The 19,892-nt window shown below is 39.3% G+C and overlaps 1 protein-coding gene across 2 annotated transcripts in view; it reads right to left on the minus strand.

The window, feature by feature from the left end:
• ric1 (RIC1 homolog, RAB6A GEF complex partner 1) overlaps positions 1–19,679 on the minus strand; it is a 33,062-nt gene extending 13,383 nt beyond the window's left edge. For both annotated transcript variants that reach the window (XM_028601408.1, XM_028601407.1), the window contains exons 1-4: positions 19,014–19,679; positions 14,443–14,550; positions 2,697–2,776; positions 1,614–1,721 (exon numbers count right to left, since the gene is read on the minus strand). In XM_028601408.1, the coding sequence (XP_028457209.1) occupies positions 1,614–1,721; positions 2,697–2,776; positions 14,443–14,550; positions 19,014–19,154 (437 nt within the window). In that variant the 5' untranslated portion in view covers positions 19,155–19,679. The remainder of the gene's footprint in view (positions 1–1,613; positions 1,722–2,696; positions 2,777–14,442; positions 14,551–19,013) is intronic.
• Positions 19,680–19,892: the final 213 nt, after the last annotated feature.

Below are 19,892 nucleotides of genomic sequence, written 5' to 3' on the forward strand. Positions count from 1 at the left end.
AAATAGGACAGAAACTGTGGACGAAGTAGTAAAGGAAAACAGGTAGGGACGGTAAGTAGGAAGAGTGGGAACTAGAATACAAACAGCAGTGTTAGAAAACAGTGGAGTAGTCATCATCCAGCTGTGCCCTCTGAGTGGAGCCTGAAACTTCTAATGTCCAGCTGTGATGAGGCCACATAGCTGCCCGTGCCAACTCTCACTGTCTTCTAATACACAAGGGAACAAACAACAGTGCGTTTATGTGTGTGTAAAGCGCTTCATTGTCTTCCATAAAGTATGCAAGGTCTAACTGAAGATGGCACAATGGGACAACCAATAAGAGAAAAGCAAGAGTCAGAAAGGGAGAACTGAAAGGAAGTTGAGGGCGTCAAGCGCAGTGGACTTTAACTGTGGAGGAGGCAACAACTTTTACTGTAGCTTCACAGCAGGAGACACCCACTCATTTCCTGCATAATCAAGCTGTGCCTTTGAAATGCCAAGTGAGTGCTCTCATTCAGATGACTACCCTATAATCTGTGTCAAGTACACACAGCGGAGGAGATGCGACAGATGAACACAAGGACATAAAAGACAGATAATATAAACAAAAGATAAACTAAACTACGCACGAAAAGAAAGTTGAGCAGAAATGTTCTTGTCACTCAGCAAACAAAGATGTAAAGTTGGAGGATGCGGGGGTGATAATAGGGAAGATGAAAAACTAGAAGAACAAAGAAACTAAAAAAAGAACTGAAATTAGCAAAGACTGAACCAGCAGAAATGAGAAAACAAGGAGGAAGTAGATACAGGCTCTTATCCAACAGCCTCCAGTGTTGTTCCTTGGCTTTGGTTATTTCTTCTTATCAATGTCATTATAATTTGGGGACTAGGTTTTAGAAATCCTCATTTAAAGCACCATAGGTTTCTACGGTAACAATGAACAACGGATAACATGGTCATTTTTTCCTCATTGCACATTAAGTTTAGGCCTACATGAAAATGAAATGATTCACTTAGAGGCCTGAGAGCAGTGTGTTACAACAGGTAAAGGCTTGAAAATTGGTCTGTCTTCATACAGGTGATGCTGATGGCTTGAGCCATCTAAAATGGTGACAAGCCTTTTCAGAGACAGTGAAGGAACAAAATCATCTAATTATCATTTTATGTATTCAAAAAACAAGTTTTTTTTCCTCATACTGTCTGTCTGAATATACTACAATCGGGGGGATTTAAAATCTACACAATGTATAAATTAATGATGTCAATACTGAATGGTAAACCTATATCAAGAAAGACATGATTTTGTTTTTACCTCAAACGTTTAATGGAAGACATCTTGCCTGTGTAATTTACAAGACTTTAAATTACTTGAAATGAGAAGAAACTTTTTGTACATGAAAAAAAGTGCTGAAGCTATGCACAAGCGGAGGGGGAAAACCAAGCATGATAAACAGTGCTCTCTCTTGGTTTACAGGAAGCACTGGAATTACGATAGTAAGACAGTAAATATATCTTTTGGTGGTCCCAGTGTGTGAATGTGAGCTGGAGTCTATATGAGAGAGATGCAGAGAAACACAAAAGGAGAGTGAGAAAATCAGAGAAAGAGATAAAAGGACGATAAGACTTCATCCTACCTGGTGATGGGGGCCTCAAGATCCACAGGCTTCTTCATCTCTAAAGAGAGTGCGGGGGCACATTGCTCCTCCTTATAACCCGGGGTCACCTTCACACGAGGACTTCCTCTGTGCAAACACAAATACATTAATACAGAGACTCATTTTACTGATGTATGAGGAAAACTGTCGAAATCCTAAAATGCAACACATTTTTAACTCGGAGCTGAAAAAGATTAATACGCCCTGACTTGCCTGACTTCTGCTGGTATGCGGTCAAGGAATGTGAAAGACACACATACAAAACCACACATACACACAAGACATGGACACTTGATACAAAGCATAGAAGAATTAGTAAAGGAAGAAATAAAAGCATGGCAGACACTCCTATGCTGTACTGTATGGATACCTATAATATGGAGGTTATGTTAAGGTGTCCATATACTATTGGCCACATAGTGTATCTGTCATATTAATTTAAGAAAACCAGTAATACCGGCAGCAATTAGCAGCTAAAATTTCACTGCATGCTTTCATCAACCATATGTTATGTAGTAAAGCGCAAACATTACATAAGAGGATTTAGTAGTAAAGCGCTCTGTATTCCTACTGGCATTGTTAACCAGCTGTACTGACATACAGCTGCTGGTTGATTGCTAAAGAGACGAAATGCAGCAAGCAAACGATCCTGAGAGGGAAAAAAAATAATCTGTTGATGCTTAGGGTTAATATAAATCAATGCTGTTGTTGCTTATAACCAGCAATGTCATTATACTTTGTCATTTGCAGTAATAACACTAGCAAGTTAGCAGGGCTAACATTGGGATATCCACTGTTTGGGATATTCACTGCTTCAAAACTAGTCAAAAAATAGTGTTGCTGTGTTTTTTATATACAATATTGTGTTTTCACATTTAACCCCAAGCAGATACAGGTAATATTCACTGATATAACATGCATAATAATGATGGTTAAATGGCTCTATAAAAGCACAAATTACAGTTTAGGCTCCCTGCAAGCTACAGCTTGGCCCCCTCTGCTCACTTTACCTAAGCACGTGTCTATCAATATGTGTGAGAGTATGATGTGTGCTGCACTCACTTTGGATAGACAGGCTCATAGAGGGACTTGTCATCCCCTCCACCCAGCACATCAAACAAGAGAATGTAGCCTTTGGCAGTCTGAAAACACAGAGAAAGGACTGTCTTTAAAAAAAACATCAATATAGTTGCTCAAGCACTTTTATTATGAACCAACCAATTTTGTAATCGGACAGAGAGATGGAAAGAGGATTGTTGGAGACAGAACACATAAATGACTTACCAGTATCGGCTCCGATACTGCCTAAAACAATGGTATCGGTATCGCGAAGTACTGGAGTTTATGCACCAATCCGATACCACGTATAAAGCCTTAAAGAAAATCTATGTTAAAGTAGTATATTTTTGTTCTTTTTCCGTTATAACTGACTGTCAAACTGCATAATAAAAGAAAGTTCGAAGTGTTGTTTGTGTTTGTTTATGTTTCACAAAGAGTTTAACCTGAGCCAGACTGACAACAAAGATAGAAATAATATCACATCCATACAGGGATAGTAGTATACGGTTAGTAAACATAATAAAAAATATGACACACTGGTATCGGATCGGTACTCGGTATCAGCCGATACGCAAGTTCAGGTATCAGAATTGGTATCGGGAAGCAAAAAATGGTATCGGGCCATCTCTAAAAATGACCACAAAACGTTTCAGAGAATAAAAGTTAAGAGAAACTGTGAAAATGGATAGGGATGCAGAGGGGAATTTAAAAGTAAAATTGAATTATAGTATTTTCATTATTTAAATGTCATCACACAATTGTCACTCAATGCCTTTTATGAGGGGGTTTATGAGGGGTTTATGAGTAAACAAAAATATTCATTAGATGGCAACAGATCAGTTACACTGTGTGTTAAAATAGGACATCGTAATCATGCTGGTTATCGCAAGAAAACAAAATCCACACCTTCACTTTTTGATGTAGAGGTGTCTGCCTTCTGATTTCTTTGACAAACAATTATTGTAACACTAGGATTACTTGCCCTATTATTAACCATAAAGATTGTCAGTAAAGAGTCTTGATCTGTATTTTAGGGTATTTCATGTTTTTCTATATCTCCTAGGTATGAGCTATACAGGATCATATTTGCAACTCAACTACTGTCATAGTTAAGAGACTATTTCTATGCACAGGGAATGAATATTTCAGTGCACAATTCTGAACAGGCTGAGCTGTTACTGATAATGATGCTCAAAAACAAGTTTGTCAGCATTTTAAAAAACAGTTGAAACACAGGCTCCATTCTGTGGAGAAGCTCACACTACACATGATGTCTAAATATAAGTAAAGTACAATACTTGTATGCGCGTACAATGTTGCAACAGCACTATTGCCACAACTTCACACACAGACATACACATGCAGACACACAGTGTTGTGAGGGAAACTAGTGGAATTGAGCCTGTAGACTGAAACATGACACGAAACCTGATCTTAACTCCACTGTCAGCATGCAATGGTTTTGCAATGACTGCACATAGAAGAAGACTTCAGTCATGCTAGAGACTAGACCCACCTATAACCAGAGCGAGTTTAATGCAGAAACCATGATTCTACTATTTACAGGATTTTATTGAGTTAAGCTTCACTGTATGGTGATGTTTTGCTGATAGTTGGTGGCAGCGCACTAAAGTTGTTAATAGCAGGCCAACACATCCCCATAGCAATAAGAAAACCCAAACCAGAGAGAGGGTAAAGCCAGCAGCAACATGAAGCTCGACTAGAAAAGAGCAGCCACAGCCAGAGAGAGGACAGAGTCAAAGTGAGGCCTGCTAAACCCATCAACAGCCTTGGAGCTCAACAAAGCTGCGGATGAGCTACAAAGGCAAAAACAGCTTAACAACACTACAGCATGAATGCAATCTACTTCAGAACAAGATGTTAATTGTAGATAATTCAAATGTTTGTCTTACATGCTTCTGTTGTAGATGTATGCAAACTGTCAACATTAAGCAGCTTAAATGGCCTTTTAAACTTTCAAATACTGCACGTCTTAATGTGAAAAGAAACACTTAGAATCTACATACAGGTTCAAAATATGATTTATGGGGTAATTTTGTGGACGGATAATATTAATAACAAAGTTAACTTGATTGTGGTCATTTAAAAAATTACATTAGAGTTGTGGCACAACAATTGAGACATCTCTGAATGACATAATTTACATTAATCACAAAACACTGCCAACATGTAGTTCATCTGTGACTTGATAATTTCCTAAATCCTCATGAACTGGCCTAAGTGGTTTAGTCTAAGGAAAAATTATATAACAAACAAGTTGCTACTGATTATGAACTGCCTGTATTATGGCATTTACAGTTTAATTTACTGTCCAAGTGAGGACATGTTACACTGACTTTAGCTTGTTGAGAAAAGTCATTTTGCACTGAGATTGCACAGATAAAATAGCCACTTCATCATATTCACGTTAGCACTATATAGTCTCATTACAATGACCTAGTTAGTTAATATAGCCTAACATGCTCATGCAGTCCACATACGAATACGAGTAAGCACTTGTAGAGCATGTACCTCCACCATGGTTGCACAATTCTCTATATTTGGTAATTTAACAACAGTAAATGTTTAATATTTTAAAACTGCATCCAGTTCCAGATCTGCAACTAAACAGACACACACATCTCCCACAGACAACTACATACCTTTTATATAAATCATAACACTAAATTTAAATAAAATTAAAAAAGGAGCAAATTGAGTAGAAATAGGATACAACAACGTAATCAAATAAATGTAGTGCAGTAAAAATATTTCCCACTGTAATGTGGTGGAGTAAAAGTATAAAGGAGGGGGGCTCTGAAAGGAAATGTGAGTGTGACTATTCAGCTACTGTACTTCAAAAGCATGTCAATTACAAGAGGAAGGGAATCTCACTGAAGTATCAAAGATGGGAGGGGGAGGGGAGGCAAAACATTTGACAATAGGACAAACTTCAGCAGTGTCTCCCACTATCCACATCTCATTCCTTTCACCTGTAGTTTGATCACACTAGATACACAAAAGCATTCATCTTTTCATGGGACATTATGATCAGCTTTACTTAAACTCATCTTGTCAGATTTGTGAAAAACTGGATAAAAAAAAAAAAAAAGAGAGTAGGCCACAATTAAGATATGTCCCATGTCTCCAGGACTATTGGTATGTTCACACATGCTGAGATAATGATACAGGAAGAGGCAGGATGCCGGTCTTTGTCAACTAAGGCCCAATAAACAAGTCGGCACAAAGATTCTCTCCACCCAGTGGCTTAATGTGGGGGGAAGTTTAAAAAGTTTTCTTTTTATGTCCTCTGACAAATGGGAGCAGCAACAAAAAACTGCAGCTCCTCAACCAGCTCTTGGCACTCTCAAGAGTCTTTGTTGATAGTGTTCGGCATTTGAAGCAAAAATACTATTTGATATTCACTGGGAACTATTGAACCATTCTTCGAAGATCGCCTGGTTTCCTTCATAAGTGAGGGAATAAGATGAAACCTGGTCAATAACACAGATGACTTCTTGGCCATGTATAAACTTGACTAGGTTTCTAAACAAAGTTTTTACAAGAGCATGTGTGCACAGCATAAGCAAAGACCCAGGACAGAGAGGGCATTGCTGTGGCAGCAGAAACACAATTTTATGATGACCCGATTTCTCCTAATAAGTTGGGTGTCTTGTGGGCACATACTCAATAATCAGTATATGAGAGGCACATAATAGATGATACTGTAATTATAGGACTCAAGACGAGGATTTAACTCTTTTCATGTAATACTTCCTCTTTTTTGTTGGCTACTACACTATTCAAACCAACTATTACAACTTGATGCTGCATTTGAAAGAGGAGGACATCAAAGGATTGTCTTAATGCGGCTGTAAAAACCCAATCAAATAGAAATGAAGAAGAAAAAGCCAACAGGTAACTACTCTAGTTCAGGCTTGCAAGTAGACTGAAAGACGGTGTTTTCGCAGAGAAAGTAGCAAGTCAGCAGAAAACTGTACACCATGTAATAGCATACTAAGGTCTCTTTTGTACATGTTCAAACAAGTTCCAGAGGTGTTTACACACGCACGCACCTGAAGATAAAACATGTCTGTCACTTTCCAACAAGACATATTGACCAGCTCTGTGTGATCAATGAGGGGACTAGAGTGCGGATCGTGACGCATTTTTCTGTCCGAGCCTGGCCGGCGTCCGGCGAACTTCTAAAATAATTTCTAAATATCTGTCCGAACCCGCCCCAGCTCGGTCCTCTAGAGGGGACACAGCAATAAGTTTACAAAAACATAAAATGCTGCAGAAAATGTTGAGTGTGCAATTTTAAGGAGTTTGCTCCTTATTTAAAAAAAATAATAATAATCTTTTAGCGTGTTGACACCTGCTGAACAATGGCTAATTTCAAGCAAAAGTAGGCTACCAGAAAAATATTTGTATACTTTCTTTGTTTACTATTCTTATTTTCACCTTATACTTACAATGCTTATATTTACAAAGGCTAATAACATAATTGATGTTTGTGGAACTACGTCTGTGCCATAGAAAATTGTACCAAATGTTTGGTCACCAAAACATTCTTGGTTGAAAACCCTTTCTTAGGACTCCTGAGTGAGAGTCTAAAAACAGAGAGGGAACATTTTGGCCTTGGAGGGATCTCAAAATGCAAGCAGAGCTAAATGCTATAAAGTATTCCCCCTGTTTGAAGATCCTTTCTTGACTCCTGCCACACACAAAAAAAAAAGTTCCCTCTCGCTCTGTCAATTGCTTTAGCTGTTTCTCTCGCACTCTCGGTCTCATACACACAAGCATGCTAAAGATAGTCCTAGCCATGGTTTATGAGGGTGATTACGTTAGCCTCAAGGTCTGCAGGCTGTGTGAGCAGCCAAACATCTGGAAAGCAGCTGGTAGTTAAAGCAAGGACTACGGCCTGGGCAACGCTGGCCTTTATTGTTCTGCAGTCCCTGACTTCTCCAAGTCCACTCGCCCTGTAATTAAACCGCAATGCAAATGAGGGACGAGAAATGACATGGCTTCTTGGAGATAAGAAATACGCAGCTAGTAAAGACACTACATAGCCAATGGATAATTTGCATAGACTTAAAATGTGAAACGTGTAGCCTTTATGTCATCAAAACATTTTTGGACGGCAAAAAAGTCAGGGTTCTTTTCAACATGTAAACTAATTACGGAGTAGACATCATTTGGAAAAAGGCGTATGTCATAACAAACCCTTGTTGTTTGATTTACACTACTGAGATCACGATGAAAGAGAGCAAGGGAGTGACAGGATGACAATTCAATTCAATTTGACAGGTCATCTTCACAAATCTACAAAGGTTTACAGTAGAGCCCGACCGATAAAGGATTTTTAAGGCCGATATGGATACAAATATTTGGTGATTTAAAAATCCGATATTCCGATATATCGGCCGATATATATTAAAAAAATAATAATACAGAAACGCGTAACAAAACAAACAGATTTCCCTAACATTAGTTATTTATGAGTCCTCACTAACTTAATATGATAATGCAGTTTAAAAATACAAAGTTAAGATATGTAACTTAAAGGGTTAAACACAAGTGTTGCCAACAGGGATGTTGTAGAGCCCCCTCTGGTGGACAAACTATGCAACGCCAACACTCATAACATGGTTGAAGGGTGTTTCGTCCGTTATGGTTTTATTTTTTAAATATTCGTTTATCTGCCATTATAAATGCAGATACCGATAGTTTGGAAAATGCCTAATATCGGCCCACCGATATATCGGTTGGGCTCTAGTTTACAGCCACCCTATCATGTCTATTTCTTATGGCCAGACCAGACACACTTACTTTAACAACAGGACTAGTTTTAGATTCACCTGGTTTCCTTCCTTCCTACCACAGTAGAAGAGGGCATGTCTGCTGTGGACTGAGACCAGTTAGTTTTGCTTGTTTGATCATAACCAAATCTGTGGCAACAGCCTTTGCTGCTGTTGCCTCACTGAAGCTACGGTCATATTTTTTATATCCGTTTATTAGGATTTGCAATTTCAACATAACACAAACAAGTCGCTCAGATAGCATATGGCACAATCAGACTAAAGACAAAATTTGCCATTGTGTAAGATGATTTGTACATGTATGCTGTTGACAAGACCTGACCACGGTCACCACGAGGTGCTGGGTCCCAATGCCAAAATCAGTTCTCGGGTATATACAGTATATTGGGTAGAAATGTCTTTCAGGGAGTTTGAAAATGAAACGCAAACTGCCAATATACAACTGGTCACTGTAGTAAGAAAAGCAGTTTCTAGTCAATAGATCTCATTATGACTTGACTTCCACTTAGTGTTGAGACTGAACCCAACACAGATACTCACAATCGTTACTTCAAAGTTAACAATGTCTTGCCCTTTCGATTTCTTGCGTAGAAGGAAGTGTGAGGAACAAAAAGAATAAACCTTAAGAAAGGAAAGCAAAGTAAAAACACACAAAAAAAAATTCTCTCAAAGACATATCAGATTTGTTTAAATGAAATGATTAGAGAAGAGTTAATCGTTGAGGACTAAAGCATAATGTAGGACAGCTTCATTACAATTAAAGCCGCAGCTCACATTGGGCTGCAACTAAACACAAGCCAGTCCTCCCCATTTTTAATACTTTTCACTGTTCATGAGTCAGAATCAAACTCGGTGTTTGTGAAGTCCAGGAAGAGAGTGAACAAGCGTGCCCTGTTATTTTTAACTCCTCCACCTGCTCCCTGTTGTGTTTGGCAGGGTGGGCCTGGGACCAAGCTTGACTTAGTGCTTTCCCAGACACATTCACAGCATTCATTCATGTCATGTGTACTTCGGCTTCAGTGTAGGGATGAAAGGAAGGACTGAGAAAGAGGGGGGCAGAGATGAACACCTAGAGGCCAAGAGGTCATCGCGCTAATATTTTCCAATAAGTTATGTTGTCTCTTTGTTGTGTCAACCATTTCATTGTTGACATGAACTGGCAGTTCACGCTTTTACATGACACCATTAGACAAGGTCTCCATTGTTTTTCCAATGGTCTTCATAAATGAGGCATTATCTAGACTTTTGACCACAGTACCAAATGTAAAAAACTATAACATTTCCGCTTCAGATGCTCTAAAACATTCAGTTTGATTATAAACTCCTGTGTGTGTGTGTGTGTGTGTGTGTGTGTGTGTGTGTGTGTGTGTGTGTGTGTGTGTGTGTGTGTGTGTGTGTGTGTGTGTGTGTGTGTGTGTGTGTGTGTGTGGTGGTTGTTGTAGCCCCTTTAACACCTGATACAGTATGTTCAGCAGAATGGCTTCAAGGACATGTGGTTGTGTTTTTGGAGAAACATGTACAACCCTCTGTCACAGTGATTTCTAAACAGCCTCTCGTGTCCCTCACAGTATTTTGTGCCGGGAAAAAAAGATGCAGATTAGCTAGACAAAAGCTATGTGATGAAACAAAAAAAAAATATATGAAAATGCTGAATTTCTTGGAAACAGGGCTGCAACAATTAATGTGCACCCCTATTTTCAATCACTTCAATTTATTTGTTTTGTTCACACATCAAGCAGCCATACGCTGAATCTCCAAGTGCATTAAATTGCGTTGTTATCCTTGTTATTAGCCGTATGTCTATTTCTGTGTATGTACTTTAAGAGCTCCAAAAAGCCGGAGTCAAATTCCCTGTATGTGTTCACACTAACTTCGCCATTAAAGCTGATTCTGAGAAACTGATACAGCACATTGTAAGTATGGAAAAAATATATATATATATAAAAAAAGAAGCAAATATTATCGCTTGTCAAATATTAAACTGCACAGGAAATATCCTGGTCATGCAATATGTGGATGACTGCAATACTTTACCCAGCATTACTTGAGATCGATTGTCCCACTAATTAGACAGACATGATTATTTGGTGAGGAAAACCCAGCATTAGTTATGTTAATAATCATGACCAAATATCTATTTACATCTCAGTTACATTATATTTCAGGATTTATACATTTACACTCTTAAGGGAGATAAACTTTCTAATGGTCAACTGAAAACACTTTTATACCACAGGCAGCTCACAGAGTCGACTCCACAGGCTTGTAGGCATGGCTGGAACAAAAACACGCAAACCAAAGCAGCACGTTCATGCACTAGTGATTCTAATCAGCGTTTTGTTTTGATGCCGTCTGCTTCCGTTCTGAGTCTTGGCGGTTGTCCTATGTGTTGCTGATCACATGGCCTTTGGAAGACGACAGAGTCATCTGCTGACTCGGGCACTCGCCTTGTGTGAGACTACTCAACGAGACATTTCCTTCACACAGTTCTCTTAGTTGCAGGGGTGAATGCGGTGTTGTTTTTGCTTTGAGTGAACACTGAAACTAGATTATAATCATTACAAGACACATTGTTTTCTGTCAAACAAAGGCATGAGATCACAAGCAACACCGACCAGCTGAATTAATGCTTCTTCGATCACACACTTATCCTTATAAGCTTGATTCTGCTACCACGGCTCAAACTCTTTTGTCGGTTTGTTTGACACAGCAGATGCAGCATCCATCTGTTCCTTCTCCGATCTCAAAGTATGTATCAGGAGACAGTTCAACACAGACGGGGTTCATTATCAAGGATTACAAATGATAAGAACGATTTACATTCAAACCTGAAAATAAATAACAGCAACTCGATAAATCCAGCCATGATGTACTCCGTTGCTTTCAGGGACACTTTTCCCGATGGTATCAAAACCTGCTGTCTCTCTCTGATCAAAGCCACTGTGTGACACTATATTTTGTGTAAATTATACTTAGTTATGCTCTCGGTCGCATTAGAACCGGTTTTGTAAAATGTGGAAACAAGGCCAGTGCAGCTGTCAAAATATAAGATGGGTAGCGGTGCTTTATGCTTCAAAGCAATGTGGGTATGTTGATTTGCTGTGTTAAAAAAAAAAAAGCTGATCAAAAATGATAATAATGCTTTTTTTTTTAAATACATTTTACAGCAGACATATGTAAACCCAATCATGAACAATACTACATACTATATTTTAAAAATCTTAAAAAGGTATGGATTTTCTTAGGTGAAACATATGGTCAGGGAACTGGACTACAAATCATCTGATGATCAGAATGGAGGCCTGACAGTGGAGGCAAGGTCAGGTTAAACTAACAATCTTACAAATCAGTAAGCTTGTATGGGCTTACATACAGAAACGTGCTGGCGAGAACATTACATCTCCATGGAAATGAGCCTGAATTTTTTTAATTACATCTTTTAATCTTTGTGGGCTGATAATTTGCATATTTTATGGTTGTGGGTCCTTCTCGACAGTTTAAGCAAGGCAGGGATATAATGACAGGAAGGAAGATCCTGGGAGAGATATGTCATGGTTACTTAAATAGAGGGGACGGGGGCAGGCTAACACAGGCTGTGTATCCTCCCCCTCATCAGATTTAGCATTCAGGTAAATTTGTATTGATTCGCAAAACACAAAAAATGAGGCCCTTACTATCTCCTACAAGAGCTGAGGTAGCTACATCCTTTCAGACTGCTGTAATCTGTTCCCCATTTAGAGCTCGCCTACAAGCCTCATCTGTTAAGAATGAGGTCAGGGTTCAAGGGAAAGGTGACGGATGCCCACCTTAAAACCAATTTAGTGACCGGAAGATGGCTACTTTGATAGTAAAGTTAATACAATAAAGCCGATTTTAAACATTTGTGATTTAATAAACCACAGAACAACAGCCTGTTTCATAGAGAACTAACGTTTCACTTTGAGTTGATTGATTCATAGTCCGATACAAAGTACAGTGATCAGCACAGGACAAAGTATGACAAGACTAGACAGGGAGCAAAGGGTAACTGAGGCATTCAAATATTATCTCAAAATGTCAGTCCAGTTTGTTCAGTGACCTTTATTGATTTATCTACTACAGACATCTTACTGCCATTAGGCATTAGGATAGTACTGTTGATCCCTTTACTTTTACTTTAATCCATAACGAGTTCCCTCCATCATTCCTTATCCCTATGGCAGTAAGTGTAGCCTCCCCCAAATTAAGTTAATCTCGACTAACTTGTCTGTCACAGTTCTGTACTAGGTCATTCTGGTTCTTTTAAGATGTTGTTCTTATGCCTGGAGGAGTTCATTGTTGAACCTTAAATGGTAGTAACTAATACAGCCAATTAGGGCTGGGCGATATGGACCAAAAGTCATATCCCGATATATTTTGGCTGAATATCGATATATGATATATATCCCGATATTTTTTCCGCAAAGTGAGAGCAAATGTTCAAAGTCAAAGCCAAATATGACATGTCACATGTAGTTTCATAGAAACCGGCTATTTCAGTGAACAGTTGCAAAATCAAATGAATAAATAATAAACAGGTTTCTTCACCTGGTTCAATGCTCAGCTGTTCAAATAACAATAAAATGTAAACACAAATACTGTATAACAACAGGAGTTCCTTTTTGAAATCAAAGCTCCATAAGGTTTTTAAACGTTTTAAATTGTTAAATTTTTCTTCTACACATTTTCAGCGCTTATTTCTACATTCCATATTACCTGATATAGGGCTGGGCGATATAGAGAAAATCAGATATCATGATATTCTTGACCAAATACCTCGATATCGATATTGCGGCGATATATTCTAGAGTTGACAGTTGGTGCTCTCCCAAAATATCTTCACATTTAGATTTTAGATAAATAATCATTAATAATAGAACAGCTAGAACAGTCTGGTAAGTTCAGAAAAGTACATCACTTCACTGTAATGAAGCCTTTAAAACCAGGAAAAGACACTTATGTCATATCACGATATTACGATATCCAAAATCTAAGACGATATGTAGTCTCATATCACGATATCGATATAATATCGATATATCGCCCAGCCCTACAGCCAATAATAGACTTTCAAATGCTGCAGTATTCAATTAAAGCACCACATGTAGAGCTTAAATTGGCCACTCTACTCCCGCAGCATTAAGCCTGGAGCTAGCTGGGGACATCTGCAAGATGCACACCTGAAGTGATTACTATGCAAGTCAAAGCATGTCTAGCTTCAGGAATCATACATGAACATATAGGTTCGTTCCCTTTCTCGCTTGAACGTGAAGTTATAACATCATGTAGAGAGCTCAAGGGGCATGTTTCAGTTCCACTCTTATTGCCACGGGAATACCTTCCTTGTATCTAGAGATCAGCATAATAGCAAAAATAGGACAAACGGTGGTGGTTTTCTATAACAGAAGGATCCTGACCAAATTCTATTGTCAGTGAACGATTACTGAAGCATTTTCTACCCACTGACTGAAACTCTACATGCAACAAATTAGTTAGAAAGTGGTAAGAGAGGAAATAACAGTTACAAAAAGTAGAATGAAAACCAAACAAGTCAGAAGAGAAAAAGAGTGTGGAAGAGAATAAGAACTGATTACAGGTGACAACACATGTGGCCCAACAGCACATTAGTATTACAATTACATAAAACATAGCCAAAGGATAGTGTTGTTGACTTTTCACAGCTTAATCATGACATAATGTTGAATTGCTATTGTTATGCACCATTTGAGGACGATGGAGATTGCTAGTGAATGTGTCAGCACTTCATGTGGACTGAACAAGGATATAACAATGTCACACATTAATGTATACTAGTGTTTTGTAGTAATAGGACATGATACAAAATATGGGGCAAAGGGCGTCAATCAAACTGCAAATATGAGATGATATCGGTGGAGTGCGGTACTTACCGCCACAGCTATCATGGAGTCGTCTGGTTTCCATTCTGCCTTCTGGTAGAAGCCAAACTGGGCAGCCGCCTTTGCAGACTCGATATAGCTGACTATCAAAACACTGGGCTGTGGGTGGGGAAAAGGGATATGGGAAAGAAAATGAGCACTTTAAACATTCTGCAAGTCACAGACTGCCACATATAATGACACAAAAACAACAGAACACATACTGTTACTGCCAAAATCTTCGAAAGATCAATATAAAACGTCTGGCCATTTCATCTGCAAATAACATATAAAGTTATATTTAAATAGGTCTGGGGTCTGAATGTAAGTGTCATTTATGACACAGGATTAATACTGTAATTGTCTGTAGGCTCTTACTTAAAATGTAATTTTAACTGAAACAAAAAATAAATACAAATAAATACATTTTGGAATGGTTTAATAATGAGACTGCTGGAGCAATCTAAAAGTAACCAAATACAAATTCTGGACACAGCAACACACCACCATGGATGATAAAATAATCTATTCAGCGGAAACATATTTGAAACAATTAGAAAGCATGATAACATGTTTTAGTGCTCACTAGAAGTGATATCTGCATTTGTCCACCAGTGTCCCCTTCCTGGCGTGGAAGGTGATTTGTCGACACTTATTTAAACTGCCTCAAATGTTGGTTCTTTGGCAAAGAAGCAATACAGATAAATGTCTCTCCCGATGAATGGGATGACTGTGATATCTGACTGGTGCTAAACGGAGGCTGATTTATTCTGAAACATATCATTCAGCGCAGCAAACAAAAGCATGTTCAGGGGAAGCTACCGTTTCTACCATGCCACACAGACAGAAAGATGTACAGGCGTACACAGACAGACATTGCCTGAGGCAGTTGCCCTTAATTAGCCTCTATCCCTAAATCACTACAGCAGATACAATACAATCATCACTACCAGTTCATTCCAATCCCCTAATACAACACCACAAACAATGAGAATGGTGTGTTTACCTGCAGTCAAATAAGAATCATTGAGTGACTTATTATGTGTAACTGTATAACAGATGTTAAAAGAGGATCTCTGGTAACAAAGTTAGTTTCTGAACACCAGAAACCTCAACACCTGACAAAGCCCTATTCTTGAATCATCGGCATTATTCAACCAGTGGAGGGAAAAACCCTGCAGATAATCCATGGTTTATTAATGTTATAAACTTGTCTAGTTTTACTTAATGCAATTTTAATATCCCAGATTATTACTGAAGATGAATTAATACTGAGTCCATCGCACTGTAATTGTGACGAAATAAAGAGTTTTCAGACATGTTACAGTCTTTGACATTACAGGAAAAAGAGAACAGTAAACTGAATGGCTTTGGTCAGGTAACAAAAGCAGGGAAAGAGCTTGTGTAATTCCAGCTATGCAACATTAGACCTCGTACCCAGTAACCGTAATGGGAGAGCAGGTTTTAAGTATGTCGACCCGATAATGTCCCTTTCGTAGTATGAAATCTTAATAATGTCAAAGATACCTGCACTGGTGAAGCTTCCTCGTGGGAAACAGAAATAGAAACCTCTCTCCTCCTTACTAATTGCAATAATATCAGATCACAATCAGAACAAACTCATTAGGTGTTCTGTAAGTTCTAGGTAAAAGGAAAGATTACTGGGCGCCTGGGTAGCTCACTTGGTAGAGCAGGCACCCATATTCAGAGGCTCAGTCCTCGACGCAGCGGCTCAGGGTCCGGGTCCGACCTGCAGCCATTTTGCTGCGTGTCTTCCCCCCCTCTCCTGTCTACAGCTGTCCTACTATTAAAGGCTAAAATGCCCAAAAAAGTATCTTAAAAAAAGGAAAGATTACTCCTGAGGTAGCCTGTATGATTATTTGGGAACTACTCTAACATACACATGGGGAAAAACATGATAGTTCTCATCCCCATCAAATTAACAGTTCAACATTTTGGTTTGAAGGGTAGTAGTGGCTCAAGCGTATGTATTTCTCCTTCATTGCTAATTCCCCATGCTCCACCACAATTACATGCAGTCAGCTGGTGTAACTGTAGTAATTCCATGGGAGGGGAGCATAAATAATTACATATGCGCAACCACACATGCACGCATAGTTGCTAATTTTTGCAGGCACCCAGAACCAACTAGGGTGCTACTATTGCATAACAGTGTGCCACCATCAACAAACTCCATCTCTCTATTCCTAGACATGAGCCTGAGCTCCCATACAGCTGTGGCAGGGCGGCCGAACAGAACAACTACAAGGCTAAGCTACTGTGCTACACGGATTAAGTGTTAACACCTCGACTTAACTAGTTGGGCTCAAGCTGCACTGGTCGAGCATTGACGGGATTAAAGAGAATAGACCTGGAGGCAAAATGATGGCTAAAAACAACAGGGGCAAGCAAGCTGGGATGGGAAATGGCCGTTTTACAATAACCTTGATTCCCCAAATCAGCTGAGCAACATGGTAAGGGGTTTATAAAAAGAAATATGTAGCAAAATATCTATATTGATAGATGCTATGATATGAAGCATGACAATAATTTTCCTAACTTTAAGAATACCTTTACACACAAAAAAAAACATGTTTTATATTGATGGTATATCAATATAAGAATACTCGCACTATATCTAATTAAATATCACAATCTTGTTATTGTATTGATATAGGGTCAAGCTTGTCATATGTGTTTTCTTTAAGAAATTTAATTAGAAAAATAGAAAATATATTACTTGAGAAAATTGTGTAAGCAAAACCCTCCACTATATCCCTATTGTAGACGTGGGCTACATAGTGCACTGAAATTACATAATGGATAGAACAGATGTGAAATGTGCATGTCTAGAGGAAGAAGTTGCTCCAATCGACATTCCTGACACAATCTATTTCCTGGACGGCCTCATTGATACTCTCGGGGTCAGGAAGGCAAAGTTCTTAAGAAAGAGGGGAAGGAAAACATGGATACATCCTGTGTGGGCCTCAGGAAATACGGTGACCCCGATCCATTGTTGCCACACCTCAATAATATACAAGCTGTGTGGAATGCAGACCGCTATAAACAATGTGCTCAACCGCATGTTATCAAATCAAATAGTCCCCTCCCCTTCCATATCAGCATAGCAGAATCTGGTGTATTCAAAAACTGAGGATGGGAGTGTAGTGTAAGTTCCCAGGGCTCACAGTACAGGGACTTTTCTAGGGACTACATCAGATGCTGGTGCTGGCACTGGAAACAGTGTTGAATGGGAAATCACCAAAGGTTTCATGAGCCATTCTACATTCTAGGTACAAGAGTTTCCTGGTAACAAATGGAAATCCTTTGTCGTGAGTTTAAAATATCTTATGAGCAAATTAATAAACATAGACAATGGTGAAAATAGGATCTCATCTGTGGAAGCTGCCACTGTCCCGCACATCTCCTCAATGTCAGACTTAAATATCACCTCACTGTTCACACCACAACGATTCTATTCTGCTAGCATGGCTCAAATGTTTATAAGCAAAGGGACCTAACCTCACAGGTCCCTTGGCTCTAGACCAGTAACTTCCAGGGCCATATTGAGATCAATATATAGTATATCAATACATAGTATATATAGTTTCGTTAGTGAGGGAACTGGTTTCAGCAGAAAACCTCTGTGAAGTTGAATCAGTTTAATTCATGACGTACATCCCACTGATAACAGCCTTTGCTCAGGATTACCTATACAAAAATAAATAAAAAGCTATCCTCTTGTTTAAAAGACTGTCCGAATACATAGAAAAAGAGAGCAAGTCCACAGATGGGGGACATTTAAAATAAAATCTACACAAGATGTTGAAAAAGCAATAAACGGATCAAATTATGTGCTGACATTTACATTAAACTCTGGCAGCCTAAAAGATCTTGAATTAGTGTTGAGCTGCTGCCTGACAGAACATACAGTACCACAACATGTGGTCAGTGAGTATTTGTTTTGATTGAAAATCTCATGCTGATAATAACTTAGAACTTTGAACTTGAAGAGCCTTTTGAGGTTGGGTGATAATAATAGAAAATGTCACTAAAAGTACTGAATGTAGCCAAGAAACTCTACCAGTTTACACGTCCCCCTCTGACTAACATAAAGCCATCATCAGGTGAGGTGAGACGATGAAAAGCCACCAAGCTTTTGTCATGAATGAGGAGTAACGTTAAATGGGAGGAACGACGCACATTCAGATACAACTATGTCTTTGTGGCACACGTATACGGATATACTCAAACTGTTATGATGCGTAACAATGTCACCTGTCAGCTATGTAATAGGTATGGTTTGCCAACACATTCAGGTTAATACCTCAAGCTCGCTCATCATCACTAATTAAATCATTGTTGATCTCGATGTTTATGAACTAGGACAGACAGACAGCTAGATTGCTACGCAGTAGTTCAAACTGTTTAAAAATAAAATCATGGTGGTTGTAGCCAGGTGAAGCAAGGACAATCGCGTATGTACTGCTCAAGTTAGCTAAAATGAAAGTAGCAATCCACGCATTGTTTTTGTCGGGGCAGCTGATTCATGAGCACGACTGAACCGATACTACTTCACTTACCCGACTAAACCAAATGCTGAGCTGTGTCTCCGACAGCACGGCGAAGTAAAACCTCTGGGAGCTGGGCTGGATGTGGAAGGGCTCCTCTTCACTCCTCAGCGGACAAAGCAGCCTCCGGGGCCAGCCGGTTAGAAAATACATGACGGCAAACTCACTCCGCCTCGACACTCCAAACAGTGTCGCAATGCCAGATCGTCTGTGCACCGTATTCCCCCTAAAGTGTTTAATCCAAGCGAGTCATGGGCGCTGTTTCCGTAAAAAATGAAAACTTAAAAAAAATGCACATGCAGTCCAGCGTTCGCCCCTGGTCAGGTTATAAATCCATGAATGCCGTACAGAGAGCTTCCAGCAGCCGATGGAGCTACACAGCTAGCTAGCCCTCTGTTAGCATTCGCTTTCCAACTTGAAGCTAATGAGCTATCCAAGGCAACGACAGCCTAACCGAAAACAGAAGCAACCAGGCCCGCAGCGACAGCACGCAGCACTAAACAGCTTGCTGCTGCTGACAAATGGGTCGATTCACTTTCGCTCCCGCTGCCGTGTCAATTCTTACGGTGTCTGGACCAGCGGTGTTTAATAACGGTAAAGCGTCCAGTTTTCACTCCTCTGTGCCTCACCGTCGCCATCTTTACAAGTATGTGTGACTCCAAGCTGATTGGCCACGATGGAGACGTTTGTGTCTGTTGACATCTGACGTCGGCACTCCGTTATCTGAAACCATAGTAGGCCACGTGGATCGACGCTGACATCTGGTGGTGTTAATATAAAACGTCTTTAATGGAATATCTGCAGAAATCATGCAGGGAAGATATCCACACTGTCACATAACAGTATCATTTTCTCTCTCACCTCTAATCAAATTCACTCACTCACAATCAT

Source organism: Perca flavescens, chromosome 16, assembly GCF_004354835.1.
Source record: "Perca flavescens isolate YP-PL-M2 chromosome 16, PFLA_1.0, whole genome shotgun sequence".
Taxonomy (NCBI): Eukaryota; Metazoa; Chordata; class Actinopteri; order Perciformes; family Percidae; genus Perca; species Perca flavescens.